Below are 24,697 nucleotides of genomic sequence, written 5' to 3'. Positions count from 1 at the left end.
TGGCTTTAATGGATGGCTAAATACAGGTTTCTTACTTTGAGATGAATGTCATGGTGTTGGCAGCATTGTGTGTGCATGTGTGTGTACATATGTGCATGTTTTTGTAAGTGCTGAACTGGTGTTATGATGTGGTGGCCTGTACGTGAAGCCTTGTCATGGCTGTCACCTGAGCAGGAAGGCTGTTCCAAATCTACAACCTTTGCCTAACTGAACCAACACTGATGAGCAGGAGTCAAATGTTTGGGATATATGAGGGGGAAATTATTTCTTAAGGGCTTCTAAGCATGGACAGCTTGTTTAGGCACTTCAACCAGAGGGTGAGGTTGAGTGAGACAATAAAAATTTCTAAATGTCTTCAGTCCAGATAAAGGAATATTTAAAGCTCCTTTAAAGTGACTTTAATCTTGATTTTGATCTATTGTGTTTGAGATAAGAATGAATGAAGTAGGATGATAGAGGGAGGCAGAAACAGAGAACCAGGAAGAGACAGAGATGAGATTAGATGGAGTTAGTTTTCAGTGTCTCTGGACTTGTTCAAACCCTTCGACCAGCGGTGTGTGTTTGAAAGGATGAGCTGCCAAGTTACTGCAGGTTTCCATTTGGGCATTTTGTGTGTGCATGTGTAGGTGGCAATTTCTGTGTTCAATTTGTCAAATCTACATGTTAGAAATTATTTGCTGCTCTTCGATGTATTAGGTTAAGAAATCGGCTGTATTCTCCCTTTCTTTCCTTGGTTTCCCTTTGTTTTCTTACCTTTTGGACATTAATGACAATTTGAACCAGTTTAGCTCATTTACCTTCTCTATTGTCCTTTTCTTCCATTTTTATTTCTTTACCTTCTTCCTTTATGTAAGTTAAGTTACTGTTTGGAATATTTAATGACGGTCTCCATTACCCATTCTCTACATTCAAACTTTCTTTTCTTCATAGCTCTGTGATCCATTTATCCATCCATCCATCCATGAGGAGAAAATGGCCAGATCTGAGCCCAGACAAGGTGACCCTGTCCTTGCTTTATGGCACAGCTAGGTTCCCTTAGTGACTCCTTATGCCCCTATCATCAGCACATTTATTTACCACAAGAGAAGTAATTAGTCTTTGAGCTTTCTCTTATTTTTGGTAATTAAGTGGGAAAAGTAGATGGAGGGAGAATAGGGAGAAATTAAAAGAGGCAGATCAGTAAATGAGGGTTGGGGCTGTAGTGAAAGAAAAATCCACCTAATCGCACCATCATGTTTGCTGATTACACTTTAATTAACAAAGATATAAGATGACACAAGTAATGTTGGACTAAATCTATAACAGTGTGCACTGATTAAGGCTTAGTCTACAATCTGATCACAATTCCTGACTGCACACAAGTTAAAAGACATGACAAAACACCGATATGTGCCTTGTATTTTCAGATATGGGTTTTTGGATGGCATCGTACTAACTTTACCAAATTAACAGGAAACACAGCACTTACAAACAAGCAGAGTGAGAATGAGTCTTGGTGCAATGTAATGAAACCCAGACAATGGGAGCTGGTGGGAATGATGAAATTGATTTCAGATTGATATCAGATCCCTGTGGCTATAACCCAGTGTTTCTCTCTACATGGGGTCTCTGTAGATGAATTCTAATTACTTATGCTGCACATGTATACTACACTTTATGTATTTTATACTAATTTTCACACTGTATTATAGGTTTACAAGAAATGAATGAAAGCGACTGTATCACCACCTCTCTCTACCTTGGTTTTGAACTCTCTCAGCCTGCACTTCATTCATCCCATCAGTTTTTGAACCTTCTCCTTCATTTCCATCCTTAGTAAACAAAGAGAACAGAAAACATGCTGGCAAAGCAGTTGTTTCACAGCTGGATGTCTGTTTACACAATTAACTCTCTGCCAGTTTCATCTGTAAGCATCCAATCAGCTCTTACTTTCAAACACTTTGAACTCACACAAATCAATCAGCATCAGGTTTAAAGGTCCTGAAAAACCAATCAACTTCACTTTCAACCTGGTTTTGAATTTGAATTGGCTTGTTAGCTCTACATGTGTGTTTGTCTGTGTGTGTGTTGCAGTGCATATAAATATTTTGAATCACGGGAACACCCTGGAATAATTAATTGCTGTGTAAAAAACCTGTCTGTATGCAAGAGTGTCACTTACAGTAAAAGCTTATTCTTCACTGGAAAGTGCACTTATTGCCTTTTTACAGCTGTGTCTTAATCATACACAAACACACACACATACACACACGCACACACTCTGTCAGCTGAGACAAGCTAATCCGAGATAAGAGAGCGACGACAGGCCCTTTCATTAATGGCATCAGCTCGCCAACAAAGGCAGGCTGACAGGCTGGCTAACTAAAGCACAAACAAACATGCACACACCCCCATACAGGATAAAGTTATTTGAAGACACTAAAGTGATTGAGCAGGCTGTAGACAAACAATAGTCTAATAGAAACCCAGTTTCAAAGACTGCCAGCAGAGCAGAAAATTGGGTGTTTTCTTTTTTGGTCCAAATATAAATTCACTGATTATCTGGACTTATTTCATATTAATAAGCACCAAACAAATATAAGCTTTCCTGCTATTTAACACTGTTAACATTGATCTGCTCCTTTCCTGCATAAGCTGTTCATAAAAGTACAACCTGGAATTCTTGATGTACTCCAGTTAATAACAGCTGTAGGTGACAAGTAGTTTTTATTGATCAGCATCGATTTCTTGAAGTTCAAAAGTGACTCCCTGGACATATTTGCAGCAGCACACAGGAAAGAAAAGGAGCAAAAAGAATGTCATGCCTGCAATAAATGTATATTTTAAATGATGAAGAAATAATAACTTAATTACTTGAATAATAATGATAACTCTTCCATGCAGGTGTTTACACTATGGAACTCCACAGTCTAGCTCCTGTGGCAGATGGCTCCATCCAAGGTAACAAAACCTGCCTACAGACATTTCCAAAATTCACCAAAGTCTTGAAACAGTTGTGTGCAGAATAATTTCTTCTTTGCCATATTCCGAGCTTCTATACAAATCTAAACTAAGCCCCTGCAAGTTCAGGCTCCATTAATTTAGAGGGCAAATACAGGTGCGGTAAAAACGTGTAATATTCTGTTTCTTAAGTAATTAAAAGAAATTCTGAAAGATTCATTACAAGGTCTTTTGAAGGTAAAATCCACAGGAAGTGCTATGATGGATTATAGCATCAACAGCTAATGTTGGACTAAGGGACCACAGCAGTGACAGCTTTATTCAGACTACTGTTCCCTTTCTTTTTCCACTGAGGAGCTGCAGTCATGTTATCCTGCCTGCAGAGGGCAAGTTACCACTAGAAACTAATCAACTGTACTGGATAGATTCTGCACAGAACCAGAAAAAATGTTTTGATTCTCTGTTTTCTCTTTTTATTTCTTGTTTTCCATAGGCCATTCAGACTGTCTGCTCATACATGTATTTTCCTGCAGGTGTTCTCTTTTTCCCCACTGTGCATGTTTGTGAATGTTTGTTCACGCTTCAATCATGCTCTTTCTGGATAATATGTACTCAAGGTTTTCCTATCACTCACTGTTCACATGTATGCTCCCTGTCTCTGTCTTTACAGTACATTAACACCATCTTGGCTGATGACAGATCTTGTCAATGACAATAACACTGGTGTTAAAAAGTCCCCTGATTCTCGATCTCTATAAACATTAACACAGAAATATTAACCATTACCACAACTGTCTGACTCCAACCCTTCACCTAAACCTAAAAGTTGTCGCTCTAAAATTCTGTGATTTATGTTCTGGGGACGTGTGCCGTGTCCCCATCAGGATGTTGATTCCCCAGAATGTGACTCTGCAAATAGATTGATGTCCCCACAACATGAGAAAGCCCACACACACATACCCTTGTTCTGTCTTTGTGGAGGCTGAAACACACAGAATCACTCTCAACATGATCTCCCATCTGGTCAGTGCTTGTCTGTCCAAACCATGAAACCAGGCCAGTAACCATTAAAAACCATAAACACACACACTTGACTCAATGGAACCATGAAATCACCACACTTCATTTCACCAAGAGACGGCCACTATTGAGAGCACTCGCGATTTATATAGTAGCAAACCACACACGCAGACACATTGATCATGTGATTTCTGGCATTGCTCATTAGGATACAGAGCAGAGAATCACATTGGACTCACTACAGAGCATCCACATCCACATGGTCTCTAAACTGGTCTTACCTGCGCTCACAGTGATGGCTTCTATGAACTGGTCTCTCCAGCTGTTGGTTCCAACCAGGAGAGCCAAGTTGGTCTTCTTAATCAGTTTGTCCACTGTGTTCTACCAAAGGACAGAAAGATAATGTTATACAAGAAAACATCAGCCTGAGAGTGTTGTATGTTTTAAAATAAAATTTCTAGTGACAGTAGCAAAACATGAATCCGTTTTAAAAGGTGTATATGGTCAGGAGCATATGGTGTTTATATGAAATGTAGTCTTAATCTGGGACATAAGCTCACCTGTTTTTGGTATTCATGCTATGCCTTAAAATTTATTTAACAATGACATACTGATAATTAAAAACGTTGAACCCCAAATACACAGTTTTCCTCCATAAACATCTTTAAGGGCGGAAAAAAACACTATATATATATTTAATACCAACACAGTCCAGCTGAAGTTATCTCACATGTACACTGAGAATGAAATATTTAAACCCGAAGTTGGTGCTTTTTATGCCCTGGGCAAATATAAAACTCTGGCATCCATACTAGAATTAAAAATAATGTTCTGTTGGTCTGAACAATGTTTGGCTGCACAGCGTGAGTATGTAATGACAGAGTCGCTGGGGGATGAGGTTTAAGGCTTAAGAACACATCCATTTATCAGTCACTTATCTTTTCATACATCTTTATAGAGGTGTGTGCAAGTAAAAAGACAAAATATAAGTAAGGCAGTCTTGGCTGTCAGCACTGGATTTCTTTGCTAATACAACCCCCCTCCCCCCATACTTTTCCCATGCTCTCTATTTCACTCGTCCATTTCTCATCCACCCACCCTCCATTCCTCCCAGATGCCCCCTAGTATTTATATTTCTTTGCTTTCTTCTTCTTCAGAAGGAAATTATGGAAGACGGAGATGACACACAAACACAGACATGCACGCACACATTTCACACACTAATTAGCGGAGCGGTGGGGATTGCTCCCTCCTTTTCTCTCCACTTCAGAGGGAAACCGATGTTAATTGTGTTGAATGGAGCTTATGGGTGTAAATGGTGCCTCAGCGCCACTGTGGGCACACACACATGCACACACACACAACCTATTGTGTGAGGAGAGTTTATTTACTGTAGTTTTTGAAATACCAGCTTTTTACTTCATTTTCTCCATCATTTCACCACTTTAGACTCAGTTGGAGTCAGTTACATACAACACGTACATCTGTGCATATGTCTGCAGAAGTGCACACAACTCTTAAGGTGGGTGAAATGTATACCTCCTGCATTATACAGGGTGATGTTTCTGTTCTGTTCCTCACTGGTAAAAGATGACATGGTATTCCTGCCTTGATCTGTGGTTGTATGTGGACATAAATACATAAATCTCATTAATTCTCTTGTACAGTTGTCAAAAATGTCTCATTAAAGTCTGAAGAAAACCGGAGTCTTTATTTCTTGCTCTCTCTACTTAGTGCTCATCTAATGATTCTTCCTCTTTCTTTCTGCCTCTGTCTCGCTAGCTGCCATCATATCAGCACCTGGACTAAAGGTGTCAAACACATTTTAAGTCAGGAAAATTCACGATTGTTGTTTTAGCACTGACTAGGGCATGCCTATGACGTGTCTATGACGCGCCTATGATGCGCCTATGACGCGCCTATGACGTGCCTATGATGTGCCTATGACGTGCCTATGACACGCCTATGACGTGCCTATGATGTGCATATGACGCGCCTATGACGTGCCTATGACGTGCCCATGACATGCCCATAATGCGCCTATGACGCGCCTATGATGTGCCTATGATGTGCCTATGATGTGCCTATGACGCGCCTATGATGTGCATATGACGCGCCTATGACGTGCCTATGACGTGCCCATGACATGCCTATAATGCGCCTATGACGCGCCTATGATGTGCCTATGACGTGCCTATGATGTGCCTATGATGCGCCTATGACGCGCCTATGACGTGCCTATGATGTGCCTATGACGCGCCTATGACGTGCCTATGATGTGCCTATGACGCGCCTATGACGTGCCTATGACGTGCCTATGACGTGCCTATGACGCGCCTATGACGTGCCTATGACGTGCCTATGACGCGCCTATGACGTGCCTATGACGTGCCTATGATGCGCCTATGATGTGCCTATGATGCGCCTATGACACGCCTATGACGTGCCTATGACGTGCCTATGATGTGCCTACGACGCGCCTATGACGTGCCCATGACATGCCTATAATGCGCCTATGACGCGCCTATGACGTGCCTACGATGCGCCTATGACGTGCCCATGACATGCCTATAATGCGCCTATGACGCGCCTATGACGTGCCTACGACGCGCCTATGACGTGCCCATGACATGCCTATAATGCGCCTATGACGCGCCTATGACATGCCTATGATATGCCTATGACGTGCCTATGTGAGTTGTTTGTCTGTGATGATTTTTTTTTATTTTGTGGTTTTATTGTTCAATGAAATTTACTTTAAATTGTAGGAAAACTGGTGTGGTGGTTAGCACTGTCGCCTCACAACAAGAATGGTCTTTGTTCAAATCCTGTTCAACTCTAGTGTATTTCTGTGTGTATGTGCCTGTGTGGGTTTTCTCTGGTTTCCCACCCACAATCCAAAGACATGCATGTTGTGGCATGCTAATTGGTGACTCTAATTTGCCTGTAGGTGTGTATTTGAGTATGAGTTTGTCTGTCGCTAGGTGTCACCCCTGTAATAGATTTTTGAACTGTCCAGGGTGTACCCTGCCTCTCACCCAATGTCAGCTCCAGCCCCACCACCCCACCCCCCACAACCCTGGATATTCCACGATAAGCAGCAGATGATGGATGGATGTAAGAAATTACCAAATTAATTGTCTATTAATGCAACCCGTCTTTTTCTTCCTTCAATCTGTTAAGCAAGACAGTGTCACATTATTAAACTCCACTATATGCCAATGGGCAGTACTTCAGATAACTATAGGATTCAGTCTCATGAGCTCTTACACACACACACATACACATACACACAAAACTACTTGACAAAGAACAGCATTCTGTCAAGTGGGTGTTATTAACTGTCTGTCTAGCGTCAGTGTGTAGGTGGAGCGGCAGCAAAGAACATGCATTAGTATGTACACACACACACACACACAAAATCCAACACGGATGGTAATTACATCTATGCTTGTCTTAAAAGTGTGCGTGGGATTGACAAAGGAAGAAAGAACGCACACACAGTGATTACACAATTATTTCCTATATGTATGAGGAAAGGTTTGTGAGTGTGCCAGTATAACATGAATCTCTATATTCTGATGCATCAGCAACTATCAAATTGTAGTGACCAGTGCAGTCAACAAACCATTCCTCGATATGTGCCATTTCTATGGGATATTTCACTGTTTCCATTCCCAGTGATGATTAATGGTGTTTACTGGTGTCACTCAACTGTCTTGAAACTCATTACCTTTGTGCAATACAATCCTGTCAGTATTCAAGGTCAGACCTGTAGTTATTGTGCAGTTTTATTTTGGAAACAGGATGGAGTCCCCATCATTATAACCATAAATTAAGTTGACTGGTCACATTTCAGAATAATGTGTCTTCACTTGATTGGGTGTTCAGAGTTCAGAGATATGCCTGCATCAGTGTTAAAAAAAGAAACTGGAACCTGTGCACTGTTTTTTTTGGTCCTGTTTTCTGTTTTGGAGAGCTGCACTAAATTAAGCAAATGTCCCACTGTAATGTTAACATTAAACCATGAGCCACAACCCATGCACAAAACCCGCTCTCTGCCATACCTTGAACTCATATGATTCCTCGATGATGACCTCCAGTTTGACATGGTCTCCCAACATCGGACGACCCATTTCAGCGATGCGCCGTTCCTCTTCATCTTTTCCCGTTAGTGCCTCTTCTTCCTCGACCTCTTCGGTCTGCTGTTCCTCTGAAAACACAAGACAATGACAGAAAACAGTGTTAGTGCGACACTAACACATCCCGTTTGGGTGATGTTGAAGGTAGAAGTGTTTTTCTTTTTAGGAAGGTTTTAATTTTCAGAAATGAATTCAAATATGACATTTAAAAAGCTGACATAAAATGATGTACCTATCATACATTTAAACACCAGATCAACAGTGTGGAAAAAATAATGCCAACTTGTAGTAATGCTCAAAATCAGACCATTGGCATCTGAGACATCTGTGTGAAACAGTGGACATTTACATGGAACAATAATTGCCATTTTGTGGCAAGTTTTATGGACAGTGTGGGATTGATAATTTTCTGTGTGATGGCAGCAACCCATCTGGCCACTGCAATTTTTTTTTAAAGTACAATACTGAAAATACAAAGCTGTTTGTAAATTAAACTAAAACCCTTAGGCTCTAACACCAGGCTGTGGTTGAATTTATTTTTTCTGAGAAGATGCAGACTCTTCAAAACTGAACTGACTCACTGTTTTTTTTCCTCACTGCACATTGAAAGTGCCATTGTGGTTCAAAGATGGTGACTCTTTGAAATCTGATTTCTAATTTTCATTGACTTTCATGTTGAATTACTAGATGCGTCTATGGTTTCAACTCATTTAATCAGGTTTTTGCTCCCCAATTAGTAATAGTAGCATAAAAGAAAATAAACTTCCAGTTCTTTTCCTTTATATTCACTCCCGTTTTCTTCACGGTGTGTGTCAGTAATTGAGATTCACTGTCTGAACTTACTGCTGGGATCAAAGAAAGTGGGAGAGAGGGAAAACTACAGAAAAGGGGAAACAAAGAGAAAAGCCCATGATCAAATTTTCCATGGGGGAACAGTTATCCATGCTATTGCCATCCATTATAATGAAGTGTATTGTAGGTCTGCACCAGCTCATTGGACATTTGTTCCCCTCAGTTGAGTTCCAGCATGGAGCTTATAGCTCACATGCAAATTTCTGCAGAGACCGTTTTTGTCCAGATTTACTACAACGTAAAGCAAGTAAAACAGTTGTGTTTGTGGGTCCCTGTCTGACCATGAAGCATGAGAGCTGAAAAGCTGCAACCAAAGCCTCCCAGACACAAATAAAACACAACCAGCTGTAACAATAAGATATAAAGGAGTGACAACACTGATAAAGGTCAGATTAGTGAGCACTGAAATTTAATTGCATGTTTTGTGTGTGTTTTGTTTTTTTGCTGCAGCATACTATACACACACATCTGCTCTCACTGGAGAAAATGAGTGACTTTGCATTAACCAATCAGAAACTGTTCATTCTCAGAAATTCAGAACGTTTGACTGATTGATTTCGTTTTAAACCTTTAAAGATCTAAAGTCACTGTTCTGAGCAGACAAGCAGAGCTTCTTTGTTGCTGCTGTCTTTACACTTTGTACCACTGTAACAATAAACATAATATTTAGGTATTATCAAAATGTATAAAATCCTTTTGAGAAGATTTTGTTTTCTGTGGTTTCTCTGTTTAAAAAAATAGTGATTGATGTTTTATTTCGCTGATGTTTGACTGAACTAACGACTTGCAAAATGCATTGATGCAGAGTTTACAGCATGACAGGTAATAGAGGATTATTCAACAAGAGGCCACCTGAATTGCCAGGGAGAAATCAGTTGTGACACCCAAGGCAGTTAACATTTTCACTTAAAGTGACTGGGAAGAATTATACTTCACATGCCCTTCAAGGATCACTTTTACTTGAATGAAACTGATTTATACACACACATGTACAGCACACACAATTACACACTATGCAATGTTGATTTAATGAACTCAATTAACAGCCTAAATGTGGTTGATTATGACCTCATGTGGTTTGAACATGACCTGGCAGGATCCTTGTTAGCTTTAGTCCCTCTGTGTGTGTGTATGTGTGTGTAAATGGACCTGACAGAGGTTGAATGTTGGAGGGTAAGATGCTGCTTCTTGTCAAAGCTGCTGTCTGCACCATTTATCATTTTGATCCTCCCCCCCTCCGTGTCCTTCTCACTGCTCCTTTGTAGCTCAGTTAAACAGAGTTGAATGTTCAACCAGAGCACATACACAAATGTTGCTGAAGCATCTGAATATAAATCATCATAAAAGGCCCATTATTTTTTCTTACAAATTGGGACGCATTTTCTACATTTACTTCCCAAAGCTGTGTATATCTATAAATAAACAAATGCAAAATACAAGGAGAATATGTCCTACCTCCCTGCGAGTCTGTCGTTTTTCGTTACATAATTATTTCCTCCCTCTTTCTTAATCTTTCTTCACCCTTTGATCTGCCGTCTGTCATCTCATTTGTCTCTGCTTCTCAGTATTAAAACCTCACATTCATAGTCCCTTTTCTCTCTCAAATTCCTTCCTTTCCTCTTTGCTGATTTGTTGTTAGTGAACTGCCAGAGCAAACCAACAAGGAGCACATTACATATTCAGAGTACCAACCTCAGTTTTCAAATTAATACTACAACCTTGGTATTTACACTGTGAACAAATTAGTACATGGAACAAATACCATCTCTCTTCCATTAGTAGTGTCATTATTGTTCCTTCTTAAATTACACTTTGCATAATCTACTTTTTCTGGCACAAAGAAAAGTGGATTTTTTTTTAACCTATTTTAATTAATTTTCTGGGTCATTTTCCCCCAGGGAGCACCTTTGTTTTCAAATCTTTAAATTATTTGGGAAAACTGATATTTTGTTTTTTGTTTTTTTTCACTCCCACTGTTTGGTCTGATCTATTGCATTCACTCTAAAGCAGATTTTATTCTTTCTGGTAAATGTAGATTGCAAGATATTAAAAATACAAATGATCAGCCTTTAAATACCAAAATGAAGTTGTGCTAACAAATGAAGCCAGCATTAACAGAAGTGAAGGAGTTTTGATAAATTAGAGAGTGGGATTCACTGTGATTACAATTTTCCAGAAAAGTCTCCTCCTTTCTATCTTCTTTGATTTGTGACATGATGGAGGTTTATGTATCTCAGAAGTCACAGGCTCTCCTCTATAATCAAAATTAAATCAAAGCTGTATCATCTCTGCTTTCTGACTACCATATAACATGTCATGTGTGTACAATATACAGATTTAGAATAAATGAACATATATGTAAGTTTGATGTTGTGACAGGATGAACTCAAACCCAAAACATTGGAAATGGAGTTAACTTGTCTAACTGAAATGTTGATGTTTATTGCCTTTACATTATGAGTGTTCCATGTTTCTCTTTTTCATATTGAGGCACTTATTTTTTTTACTTCAACACAAAATGTAGTGATAAGCTTTTAGTTAAACTATTTTGTTGTTTTATTTTTTTCCAGTATAGTTAGTGTGTCTGTCTCTGTCTGGGTGAAACCTGGGTCACTATGTGCTGACAGGATGCAGTGTGTGTGCAAAGGAAATAAAAGACCGAAGAAGACAGACTCCATAGGTGGAGGAAAATGGGTAAAAAGAAGAAAGAATGAAAGAAACTGATTGGGAGGAGATGATCTTTAAATCCTGCCAAACATGACAGGAATGGATTCAAGTTGGAATAGTGGAGGCAGAGGAAGAGGAGGGCAAAAGTAAGACACAGAAGGAGAAAAAAGACAGGGAGGAGACAGGAGAAGATGTGATCCTTGACAGGATTGAACAGTACAGCAGGGGACAAGGTAAGGAGGAGGGGGAAGGAGCTGTTACCCTGTCACAGTTTTGGATAGTCCCACAGGAGGAGGCAGAATAGCAGCAGTGGAGAGGGGCAGGAGCAGAGAGAACAAATGGCACTTTTAAAGATTGACAGGCTTTTAAAGTGCCATCCATGTGGGACAGTGGGACAGTGCAGGAGAGGAGAAAAAGATGGAAGGGGACTGGGGGAGGAACTGGTACTCAAGTCACGTTAGTGAGTGATTTGTTTGCTGGTAGCAATTAAAGCATCGCTATATGAATGAATGTTTTTATGGTAATCATGAGGCTAAGAAAAGATTTGGTAAGAAAAGGGAATGGGTAACTGAAGTTCATTAGGTTAGTGAAGATGCAGTCGAAGACAGATGAAGATGCAGAGAAATGAAGATGAGGATATTTGCAAGGAGGAAGGATAATCATCTGTCCCTGATTGAGCTGACAAAGTTATAATCTAATCCCAAGTTATAACGCTAATCCTAAAACCAAGTCTTAGCCCTCAAACAGGGCTTGAAGGCTCACACAGTACTGCATTGTCCTCACAATGATGGTTTCAAACTAACACAAACTAACTGGCATACTAAACAATTTATGTTGCTCTGACACACGCAGTATTAGTTAACGCCAGGGTTAATCATCGTGTGATGTGCTATTGCATAACTTAACATTGGTGCGCTTTGTATTTTATTCTTCTAGGAACCCTCCATCTAACTTCTAATAAAAGTTGAACTTGAATTAAACACACAGATACACAGACAGAGGACATAAGGAAGAGAAGGTTAAAAAAAAGAGAGGACACTGCTGACAAAATCTGTCACGTATATTCAGACACATGTAAATGCATCTGTAGTCACATGTTTCTATATATGTTACTCTAAGAGCACAGTGTATGTGTTAGTGCATGTTTGATATTGTGTGTGTGTGTGTGTGTGTGTGTTAGGACATGGGGTCATCACCCTCTACAGGGTGCATGTGTGTGCAGCTGGTTTTGCTCTCAGCTCTGTTCCTTCCTCACTCTGTACTTTCCCCCACCCTGATGACTGATGGAGGTTCACAGGCTGCAATGAACTCTCCTCTGCCTCCCACTGTCCTGAGGCTTATTTGAACCAAATCAAAAACCCTGCAATATCATAGGGTCATCTGAAAACCTCTAAAATGACCAGTGAATCCGGCTCTCCCCTTCCAGAAAAAAAACCCCTATATTAAAACTATAATTGCTGAGAAACGTCAGAGGGACTCAGACAAAAAAATTCACCCTAAAACACTAATGGATGAGTGGATATCTATCTCCACCTGCAAATATTAAATATGGAGCTCCACCTGCACAAACAAACCAAAGCAGGATGCAAGTTCACACCTGCTCTTTGGAGTTTGTTGAAAGGCATTATGTAAAACTGCCAGAAATAGGAGAAGATGAAATAGGTTAATGGAAAAGTAAATCACACCCTTTTTCATTCTCTCCTGAACAAATGAGAACATGTTACCATGTTTGGTATTCATGTTACCATGAATTGTTTGTGGGGAAGTGGACTGAGAGGAAAGATTGATCATATTTAATAAAAGAACACAAATATACCCTACTAGCAAAGACCACTGCGTTTCCAGTGGAGGTAATGGTGGTGAAGCTAAAATATTCATTGCTTAGATTGCCCATAGCTGAGTATGGCTTCTGTGTTTTTATCAAATTCTAAGATGAACAACAGGATGATGGGCCAAACGGCTGGTACATTAGTTAAAAAAAAAAATCGAAGCTTATAACACTTGTGGCGTACTTTTCAAAAAGGCACCAAACCCTCTTTCTACTCACTCTCTTGATAATGGAAATATACTTTTTAAAATATCACAACCCTTAACAGTCCATTCAGCGTCGCTGCAAGTGAAATTCTTCAAACAGGCACAAGATGAATTACTGAGCTACACAATTTTCCATCATTGAAACAGGACAAAAAAAAAAAAAAAGCGTAACTCCTCATATCAGTACAGAAAATGTCAGATCCTGTGCTTGTTTAGTCAGCACATTAATCCTGCCAACATCTGTTTCTTACAAAAAACCTAAACTACCAAAAAAAAAACAAAAAAAAAACAAAAAAAAACTGAAAAATTAGGCTTTTATTTCCGTCACAGAGGCACTTCACTAATATCTGAAGTGCTGGTTTGATAGGAGATGAGGCGAGACCTTGCTGGATTGCACTAAGAAAAGCTGACTTGTTCTCTCTCTGAATGTTTGCTGGAATTAATATCTCAAGGCACAATTCACACATTAATCAGAATTAGAGAGCGGACATGCCTCTTTTGGTCGGTTTTCAGCTGCTGTCTCAGGGGCAGGATACTTAAAAGCCTATTTGAAACATGTTGGATTGTGCCAAAATGCATTGAGAAAATCAATTCTGTGTTCCAGTCTCTCGGCACCGCTCTCTGTGTGAGAAGAGTTAATTTACTGAAAACACAGCCTCCGTAAACACTAATACAATGCTAAGGAGAGAAATACATGAAGAACCAGATCTCAATTACAACACAGGCTGCCTTTACGTCAGCATATTGAAAATAGGTTCAACTAACATAAATATGTTAATATAGACAAAATAAATCCCCCTGAACCAATCTTTTAAAAGACCTAATATTTGAAATTAGCCAGTAAACAGATCGTATTATTTATCTATTATGAGATTACTGTAAAACCTACAGACTGATAACAAACATCTGCTGCTGTGTACAAGCATCAGTGTTTGCAATAAAAACCTGTAATAGCAGGAAATCACCAACAACTGATTGAAACAGATTCACCCAAATTAACAAAATCAGGAGCATATGTTCTTGTGCCATGTCATTAAATATTGCTTTGGTATGTAAAAATGATCTATGTTCAGCACATACTATGTTACTAAATCAAATCCCTTCAAACAGCATGGGCTGGGATCTATAAATTAGGAGATGACAGCAGCTACTGCAAGGTGTTTTTGAAAATGATTCTCTTAATAATGAGTTTTGTTCCCTAGATACTGGACTCTGGGCTAATGAGTGTCTGTCTTGAACACAAACATACTGCACAAATACAGACTGCAGAGACACATGTATACACAAACAAGCATGTGAACGAAAGTATGTACAGATATATACATGCAAAACATGCAGAAACACACATTTACATGGAGACACACGGTAATGGACTGAGGCCATAAAGATCTGTGCGGGGCTAATTAATCTCGGAGATACACACCACATAAATTCATAAACATACAACACACTCATTAAACACACAAACACACTGCAGCTCTTAAACTGGGTGTGTGTGTGTATATATATGTGTGTGTCCCCAAATGTGTGTTTAATCTCCTGATTGCGATAATGTGATATCTAGCCCTTGTTTTTGACCCTCACATCACTATAAACACTAATGATGCCTGGTAAATGCACACTGTCATTAACACAATGATAGTGGTGCTCTATGTGCATGTGTGTGTGTGTGTGTGTGTGTGTGTGTGTGTATGCTGTAAATTTTGGAATACAAGAACCACATAAAACTAGCAAGATTAAATTTTAACCTCTGTAAAATAATACGTGTATATTACGTGTATAATAACATGACAGTTACTTTATTCTCTATTTTTTTATTTCCTGACATATTTTACATGTATTAATAATGATTTATACATGGATTATCTTAGTAATGATCACATACTGAAACATAAGTTAGATGGTATCCAATGGCAACCACCAGATTAACCATTAGACTGTTTTTTTTTAAACCATGAGGATGAAGACCAATGGAGCAGAATCTGTGATGTCACAAAGGAATATGATGTCACACGGTCTCTTTGTAAAAGCTGGAGGGGAGAAACTGTTTCACACTAAGTTTCACCGTGAAGCGAAGTACACAGCACACACTGCAGAGAAGATCAACAAGTTCCTCAGAAATCTGAGAAAATGGAAGGATCTGTGATAGAGAATACGCCACCTAAGACTTTTTACCACTGCTTCCTGGAGGAGCAAGTAAGGAATCAGATGAAGGACAGCAAGGCAAGGCTCACCATGAGTCAAACTCAGGGGAGAATCCACCTGGATGTCCAGGAGGATTTGCTGGATGACTTCATTGATGAGAAGGAGCAGATGCAGAAGACAATCTGTCAGCTGAAAGCTCTGCTAGAAGAAGCTGAGGGAAAAGTCATCTCTTCAGAGAGTCAGAATAAAAAACTGAAAGATGAGTTGACAAAGAATAGAGAGCAGCAGACCATTAACATCCAGGACCTGCAGAGCAAATTAAAATGTGTCATTGAACAAAAGGATGCCCTTCAAAAAGAGCTGGAATCAATAAAATTAGAAACAGCACCAGCCCCTTTCTATCGCGACCAGGAGGAGAAAAAAAAGGTCAGAAAGAGCGTCAGAGGAGCAGAAGCCCTGGAGGCCAAACACTTCTCTTTGATGAAGGAGAAAATGAATAATGCACCCAATATCAAGCTTCCCAGATTGGAAGAAGAAAACACCAACCTCCTGGCTACTCTAAACAATGAGCGTGTCCAGTGGCAGCAAGAGAAAACCTCCCTGTTGGAGGAGCTTGAGAACTTGAAAGCCTCCAGTCTGACTCACCTACAGGAGGCCACTAAACTGACTGCTGCCCTGAAGGAAGCAAAACAGCAGATAAAGACCGAACGTGCTCAATGGGAGGAGGACAAACTGGACCTTGAGGCAAATGTGACAATATACAAAAACCGTTTTCTTTCCCAACTAAAGATCTGTAAAGAGAACAAAACCTGTTTTGAGACTGCTCTAAAAACAGTCAGTAATCAGTTGGAGAGTGAACGTCTTCAGTGGCAGCAGGAGAAAACCTCCCTGCAGGGGGAGCTGGAAAAGTTCAGAACCTCACACCTGGAAGAGCTTAAGGATATGTGCAAAGAAAAAAACATGCTCCTGTATGCACTCAAAAAAGCTAAAGAGGAGTCACATAATGAGTATCTTCTGTGGCAAGACCAAAAAGCTTCTTTCAAGCAGCAGTTGGAGTATACCAAAGGCTCCCATCTGGCTCTAATGAATGACAAAAATAAGTTGGTTACTGCTCTGAAGGAGGCAGAGAAGAAGTTAAAATCTAAACATCTCCAGTGGCAGCAGGACAAGCTTTCTCTGCAGACACAGCTGGAAACATCCCAAAGTCAGTATGTTTCCCAACAGGAGATGTTTGGACGAGAGAAGACCGAGCTTGAGACTGCTCTAAAAACAGTCAGTAATCAGTTGGAGAGTGAACGTCTTCACTGGCAGCAGGAGAAAACCTCCCTGCTGGATGAGCTGCGGAAATCCAGTGCACTGCACGAGAGTCAACTTGATGCCATGAAGAAGGCTGAGCAGGAGTTTTCAGCCGAATGCATCCAGATCACAGAGCAATTCAACAAGACTCTGCAGGAGAAGGAGCAACAGTGGGAGACAACAGAACAGTCTATGAGAGCCCAACTAGAAGGGCTGGAGAACAGACTGGCCAAAAAGAAAAAGAAATGGTACAGAAGATTTATCCCCATGATCAGATGTATGAAATGAAAACACAAATACAATAAAAAAAAATCTGTATTTGTATATTTGAAAGGGCTATTCAGTACAAACAAATCTTATTTGAGAATTGTTTGTACAACAGAAAAGTTTGTGAAGGGCAGCATGGTGGAGCAGTGGTTAACACTGTCAGCTCACAACAAGAGGGTTCCTTGCTTTGTGGAGTTTGCATGTTCTCCAGGTGTCTGCGTGGGTTCTCTCCGGGTGCTCCGGCTTCCTCCCACAGTCCAAAGTTTAGTTTGATTGGTGACTCTAAATTGATCTGCTCCTCACAAATATAAAAGTGCACCCCCCCAGCCGTCTGCAGAGAGGGGATCTCTCTCTGAATTGCCTTTCCCGAGGTTTCTTCCTGTGTCCCTTCAGCTGTTCTAAGGGTCATGGGGAGTTTTTCCTCGTCTTCTTAGAGAGCTTGGGCTGGGCACCTATTGCTGATCTCGATCCCAATTAAAACGTCAATTTCATTTGGGCATTTCTAATCAAACAAAATAAATTAAAATAAATCAAATCAAATTCATAAATAAAAAAATAAAATAAAAAAATAATGTCATATTTGGTCATTTTTTGTTGAGAAGTGTAGGTTTCATCACAGTGATATTAGATGCCTTGTTTGATGTATAAATGACAGTCATACCTGTTGAATAACTGTAGTCCATCTGTAATATATAACTACATATACAGTGCACAACCAAGACTTTACTAAAGTGTCTGCGAAATAGCTTTAGTGCTCATCGAAGTCAGACCTACAGCACACCAACATTATTCTGAAATTGTAGACGCAGCTTTTCACAGTTAAATCTCTGCCCATCATGTTACTGCCCTGTTGACAATTAGTTGCAAGATGTTCTCCCAGCTCTTCTTTGGTACCACTTACTTTTCCAGCCTTTTGTTGCCTCTGTCCCAACTTTTTTGGGACGTACAAGTTGCTTCTACCAATTAAAAAAAAAAAAAATTACCTTATTTTTTTCTTAGGATGCCATTTTCTTAGTTTCAACATTTAATATGTTTTCTATGTTCTATTGTGAATAATAATAATAATACTGTGAATATTGTGAATGGCTTTATGAGATTTGCAAATCATTGCATTCAGTTTTTAATGTAGATTTTACACTGTTTTTGGATTTGGGGTTGTACATTTGTTTTATGTGCATCTGTCTGAATATTTGAAAGGCAATAAACAATTTGTAGTTTTTACAACTATTTTACACTAGATGGTAACAGACAAAGGGGAGTTGAGTAGTTCAGATAACAAATAAACAGTGAGGACATGCGCAAATGCATGTGGGAATTATTACTTTTATTACATTACAGCTTAAGGTATAAGGCAGTATTAGATTACTTTTATCATATTATAGATTAAACTTTAATGCATTATTACAGTATACTCATGAAGCATTTTGGTATGTGTGAAACAGTAGCAGGTTAGACATTAACTTGTTTTTTAGTAATTGCAAGGTTTCTTACAGGGCAAGAAGTGGACTAGACATAACATCAGATAGGATGTGCCTGTTGCTTTTGTTGTTGTACTCTGTCTTACAGGGCAGGTTGACCTCTGCCAGGAGGCATAGTAACAGTGATATCTCAGGACATCCCATCGTTCTCAACCTATGGGAGAAGAACACGCCAGCTTCCTAAAGATTGCACATTTCATTCTGTAATATTATCACTGCGTCGAGGGAAGAATAGTCAGTCAGACTTCGTGCCCTGACAAAGATTGTTATTGGTTAGGGAAAGTTTGACCCGGAGCTCTGTAACTGCTTTATTCAGTGTGTTTTAATAAACGGCTAATTTGAGACCACATTTATCTCCTCTGTTTTATCAATCAAACGAACACGTGGAACTGAGGGAGGACATTCCAGTTCCAACAATACACACACTACATTTTAGGAGATTAGAACAAACTTGACAATGTATTTTTCAGATCATCCAAACTATTTTAAATGGTTTATTAAATTCAGGAAGTATAAGAAAAGCTTCACTTTTTTGGAGGCTCTCTAAACTCTTCCAGCTATCCAACCTTTCTATGTTGCTATTCTTTCTTCTTCTAAAAGGATAAATCTTCCAGACAGATGCAAGTCCTGATATATGAAACTGATAAAACCTTTATTTATAAAAAATATTTCTTTCATGTCAGTGTTTTGTCTTGTGTTATTTGCCTAAAGCCTGCACCAACAATGAGAAGATGTTTATTACTTCCCCATTTTCACGAGATAATATTAGGTTAAAACCCTTAGAATTGTTTAGTGGGATGGAGGTGCTGAATGAAGTTAGCTACCTATGAATGCCATTCACACCACTGTCAAACCCAGTGTGAACACCCTCTTGAGTATTATGTACTATATTACATTTTGTGCCAACAATCCATAATCCAGCTGGATGTGAACACTTTGAGCGGAGCGGTGACATTTTCAAACACCAGCAGATCTCAAAGCATGAAAAGATCTTGGCTGGTTGAAGAGCAAAGAAAAGAACAGGTCAGGGAAAAAGGAAAGGAGAAGAAAGAAGAGGACAGGTGTGAGTCCCACTGAGTTTTCTGTACAGACCTCTGAAGAGCAGCAGAGGAGGAAATCTAGAAAAAGGAAGAAAAACTGAGAAGTACATAAAGCAGCAGAATCATCTCACTGTGGGTTCAACCTGAATCCCAAATCAACAGGCCTGTTAAAACATGGGCAATGAGGGAGCAGCTCTGTGTTTTGTCACTTCAGAAAAACAGCACATGTGAAACTAATGCTTTGATTAGGTTTCTTGCAGCACTGCCAGCTGTAAAGTGCCTTTTTTCTTGCCAGCTCTAAAGTGCTCTTGTCTTAGCTATTGTATTAAGCTCAGTGTAAAATAAATATGATTCCAGTCAGAAGCAAGACAAATGCAGCATCATACCCTCTCTGTGATGTCCTCTAACCCTTAATGTGACAGCTTTCTCTTTGTTTCCATTTTTGGAGATCTGTCAAGTTTCTGCTGCACTTTCCAGAGACTGAAAACATGCAGTTTTCATGATTTGACCTGTTGTGCTTGTAACTATGCCCCAATTCCATTACCTACTACCTATTATATACTATACTGCTGTAATGTTTAGTGTACTGTGTTTGCAGTGAGTGGCGTTTAAACAGTTCAGCCAATTAATTGATTGATTTAAAAAAAATAAATAAAAACACAGCAGCTCCTTTGCAGATGTAAAACCTTTCTTGAGCTAACCATAGTTTGAATTAATGTTAGGATGAATCAGTGAGTCATAAAAAGTGCTGGGGTTTAATTCTAAGATTGGACTGTTGATTTAGGATCCATTTGAAATTCACACAGCTCATCTCAGTGCTGATTGACTGTCACACCTGCCCATTCCTTCCTGCTGCGTATCCACTGGGGGCTGTCAAGCAGAATGTAGAAGGAGGACTGCTTATTGTACTCCTCCCGGTCTAAGATCCTAACGGTTATGGTCTTCCTGTATGGGACACACACATATACACACACACATACACACATTGAGGGAGGTGGTGAATGCATGCATGGTGAACAAACAATATGGCAAAATATGTACACACAATAAAACAAAACAGAGAAAAAATACACATGCACACACAAAGTGGAGTAGTGGATGTGGTGAGATGAGGTGATCCACACTGTCCTAGGAGGTGCACATCAGGAGGAAACACTTAAGCTTAAATCTCCTCCCATGTTCTCAACACATGGAGCTCACCCTCTTCCCGACCTTTGGTGTCACTGCTCTCCACCAGCCGAGGCTCTCCGATCTCTATGTAGAAGGTTTTGTTCTTCTCATACTCCTCATCGTCGATTATTTTCACCTTGATGGTTTTACTGAGGAGGAGGAGGAGGAAGAAAAAGAAGAGGAAAAAAGAAGAGAAGGCAGAAATGTGAGGAAAAAGCAGGGTAGAAATTGGAAAACCAACAGGAAACAAAAAAGAGCAGCATTTCCCTTTCCCACAAACATCTGAAGCTACTTCATATTTAAACAGGGACTAGTTATGTGTTAAGACTGAAAAAAGAACAGCCTGTAAGAAGCTGTTTTTAGGCTGCCTTATCTTACAGCTGTTTTCGTATTTTCACCTCATCTAACATAACATCTGGTGTCAGATTCATTTTTGATGATATGTCTTCAGTGTGACATGACTGATCTGATAGACCCCTCACGCTGCCAGCCCATGGTGCTGTTCAAGGCCCACCTCAATCTCCAGACTTTAAAAATAATAAACTTTAAGCAAAAGCTAAATAATGTCTGGCAGCGCCTGGAGAGTTTATCAACTCTATTAGTCATTTTGGGAAGTGAACCTCAATGAATCACAGTGATGAATATGGCTGTCAGGATCCAGCAGAGGATTCGCAATTTTAGTACTTACACAGTGATTTCCACTTTGATTTGACTAATAGATAAAATAACCCCATATGGTCATAATTCCTGAATTTTTCTTAAAATGTACATGTATTAAGTATGCCTTGATGCCTGTGGGAAATAAGGACAATTCAAAGTCAATTCAGCCAATATAAGAGTTACATTTTCTTTAAAACCTGAAGTACGAAGGTTTCAGTTAAAGATTGTAATATCAAACTTATTAAAAAATAACAAAAAATAAGCACTTTGGCAAATGAGTTGTTGGTTCTTTGGCATTTTTGGCTGAATTCGCAGTGAACTGACATATCCTGCCCTCTTTAAAGTTGAACAGATCAGCATATAGTCAAGGTTGAGACAAGATCAAGAAATCATCAGATGCAATGGAAAGCGAGACTGAGCAAGAAGATAACAATGAAGAGAAAGTGATTTTTTCAACAGAACAGTGTGTCTGCTGCTGCAATGAACACCTTCAATTAACACCATCAACCACACTCAGTAAAGAAACCAGTCTAACTAACTGGTTTGTGATCTGAGCCAGGAGAAACTGGACAGAAATCTGAACATGCTCATATGCCACAACTGAACAACATCTATAAGCAACATGACATCTCTGCAAGTCATATTCAGCAGCTTACTGAAATGTAACATATTAGCAAAATCTGTTCTACTACTCTCATCTTCCACATTTATACAGTAAATATTTATGTCCCAGATCTTTAATTATCTGATACATTTAACAAAACACAAATAAACCAGCCTGTAAACTCTAACAACATTCTGCTGATACACAAAGACAAGCCAGTGACTCCTTTCTCAGGAGTTTTCACCAAAACCAATAAATGCAGCAATGAGCATCGACCACCCAAATGCTTCAGTAAGACTCAGTGTAGAGAACATGTGTTTGTGTGTGTGTTTATTGTGGCATTTGATCTCAGTCATATTTGGGAGGGAAGCTAATATCAGAGGTCACAGGGCCATGGAGTGTGTCTGTGACTGAGTGCCTGTGGGCATGTGTGTTTATGTTGTGTTTCTAGTCTGGAAAACAAGCCATACTCTGATTATTCAAATCCACTACAGGCAATAACAAAGACAGTTGAGCATAATAATGATAATCTGGCCTATAGGGTTGTAAATGGGAACACACACATGCATACATACACACACACATACACACACACACACACACACACACCCTCACACACACACACACACACACACACACACACACACACACAGTTATATAAACCATTATCTCTGATCACAGGCCTGCAACCTGCAGCAGTGTGTTAGCAACATTACTTTTGATTCCAAAAAGCCAATGGAAAAGTAAAAGGAACATGCACACAAGTACATCTATCTAGTATACTGTATAGTCTGCCATGATTTTCCACGTAGTCTCAAATATTCAGATGTTTTAGCTCAGTAAAAGTAGTCGTATTAAATGATGAGTAAAAATCTTGCACTCAAAACTGCACTTAAAGTAAAAATACATAAATAGTATCAGCTTTTTTGTGTTTCAGTTTTAAATGTAAAAGTACTCATTTTGACCAGTGACCCCTTTATGAATCCACTATTATTGGACTTACTGTGGAATTAAACTGCTCCGATCAGAAGTGAGTAGAGTAAAAGTACATAATAGCATAGAATGACAATGCTTGAGTACACTTGATAAAATCTGCTTTTTACCTCTCAGCACTGACAGCCCTGACACGGAGTGTCTCTTTCATAACTAAAGACATATAGCACTTTGCTACTGCTGCATAATGCAAACACAGCACAGCAAATTAATCCATTAAAATATTACATGCAAACACAAACACACACTTGCAAATGACAGGAATTAACGTATTTGGCGATGACATTAGCCCATTTATCAGTGTCCCATAAAAGCAGATGAAAGCATTTTTCACCTTCTGGCCTGGGGAAGCTCATGACCAACAGAATCACACAGCAGCTGCAGAAGTGATGGAGTCAATCCCCCTCCAGCCTCAAGGTGGAGCCCTAGAGCAAGATCTTTAAACTCCCAAATGATGAAGTGGACAGACTCTAGGAACAGCAAAGTTCATTCCCACTATCAGCCTGATTACTGGTACTACTGCTTCACTACCAGTGGACTAGAATATCTGTTTTTTAATATTTTGAAAATAATTCCCTCATTGATGTTTTGTACTATTTCTGTGCTTATGTTACACTCAGATTTATCAACTTGTTGATTGGTTCTTCTGCCAATCCACTGCAGTCTCCATAATTCTCAGACAGAAGAGAAAATAATGCAGTAAAACCAACACCAAACCACTGATGCAAAAGGCCGACTGAACAGGACTTAGAACAAGGACGACTTTTGCAATTAGAGGACCCAAAGCAACACTGGCAAGCAAAGAAATCTTTACTAGCAATGACTGTGCTGAAGTCATAGGAAACTAGTCTGTCTTTGGAAAGAGCATAAATAATGTGATTTAACTCTCTACATATTTGTGAAATGTCAATGATTCATTTCTGCAGAGACAGATTGGTGGGCTTTTTTTTACCAAATTCGGGAGTGGTGACTCTTCAGTTGATGCTGGCAAACCTAACAGATGACCAACTGGAAACACACAAACACACACACACACACACACACACACATGCACACTTGAGCACATACTTTCATGTATTTGCAAAATCCATCATTTCCAGGCAGTGCATCATGTCAGCAGTGGAATTATCTTCTCTGTATCCGCACCCCAGTCTTTTTCTTGTTTCTCGAGTAAACACACACTCAAATATGTGAACATGCACATGTGCACTAACATTCACATGACAGTCACACCGGCTGTACAGTATGCTGCCATGTTGCCATGGCAACCCAGTGTTTGGGTAATCAACAGGGTGGGAAGATTATTTCCAGACCAAAGATGTGCGTGTGGATGTGTGTGCTGGACAAGTTAAAGCGTGTATACAGTGTACTGTACACACACTGTACACA

The 24,697-nt window shown here is 39.5% G+C and overlaps 1 protein-coding gene across 1 annotated transcript in view; it reads right to left on the bottom strand.

Moving 5' to 3' along the window:
• Positions 1-24,697, bottom strand: part of slc8a1b (solute carrier family 8 member 1b) — a 117,016-nt gene that overhangs the window by 17,127 nt on the left and 75,192 nt on the right. Inside the window, exons 5-7 of the mRNA XM_026309001.2 lie at positions 20,717-20,826; positions 8,028-8,173; positions 4,242-4,341 (exon numbers count right to left, since the gene is read on the bottom strand). Coding sequence (XP_026164786.1) covers positions 4,242-4,341; positions 8,028-8,173; positions 20,717-20,826 — 356 coding nt within the window. The remainder of the gene's footprint in view (positions 1-4,241; positions 4,342-8,027; positions 8,174-20,716; positions 20,827-24,697) is intronic.

This window comes from Mastacembelus armatus, chromosome 15 (genome assembly GCF_900324485.2).
Source record: "Mastacembelus armatus chromosome 15, fMasArm1.2, whole genome shotgun sequence".
Classification (NCBI taxonomy): Eukaryota; Metazoa; Chordata; class Actinopteri; order Synbranchiformes; family Mastacembelidae; genus Mastacembelus; species Mastacembelus armatus.
This window is presented reverse-complemented; position numbering and strand designations above follow the sequence as displayed.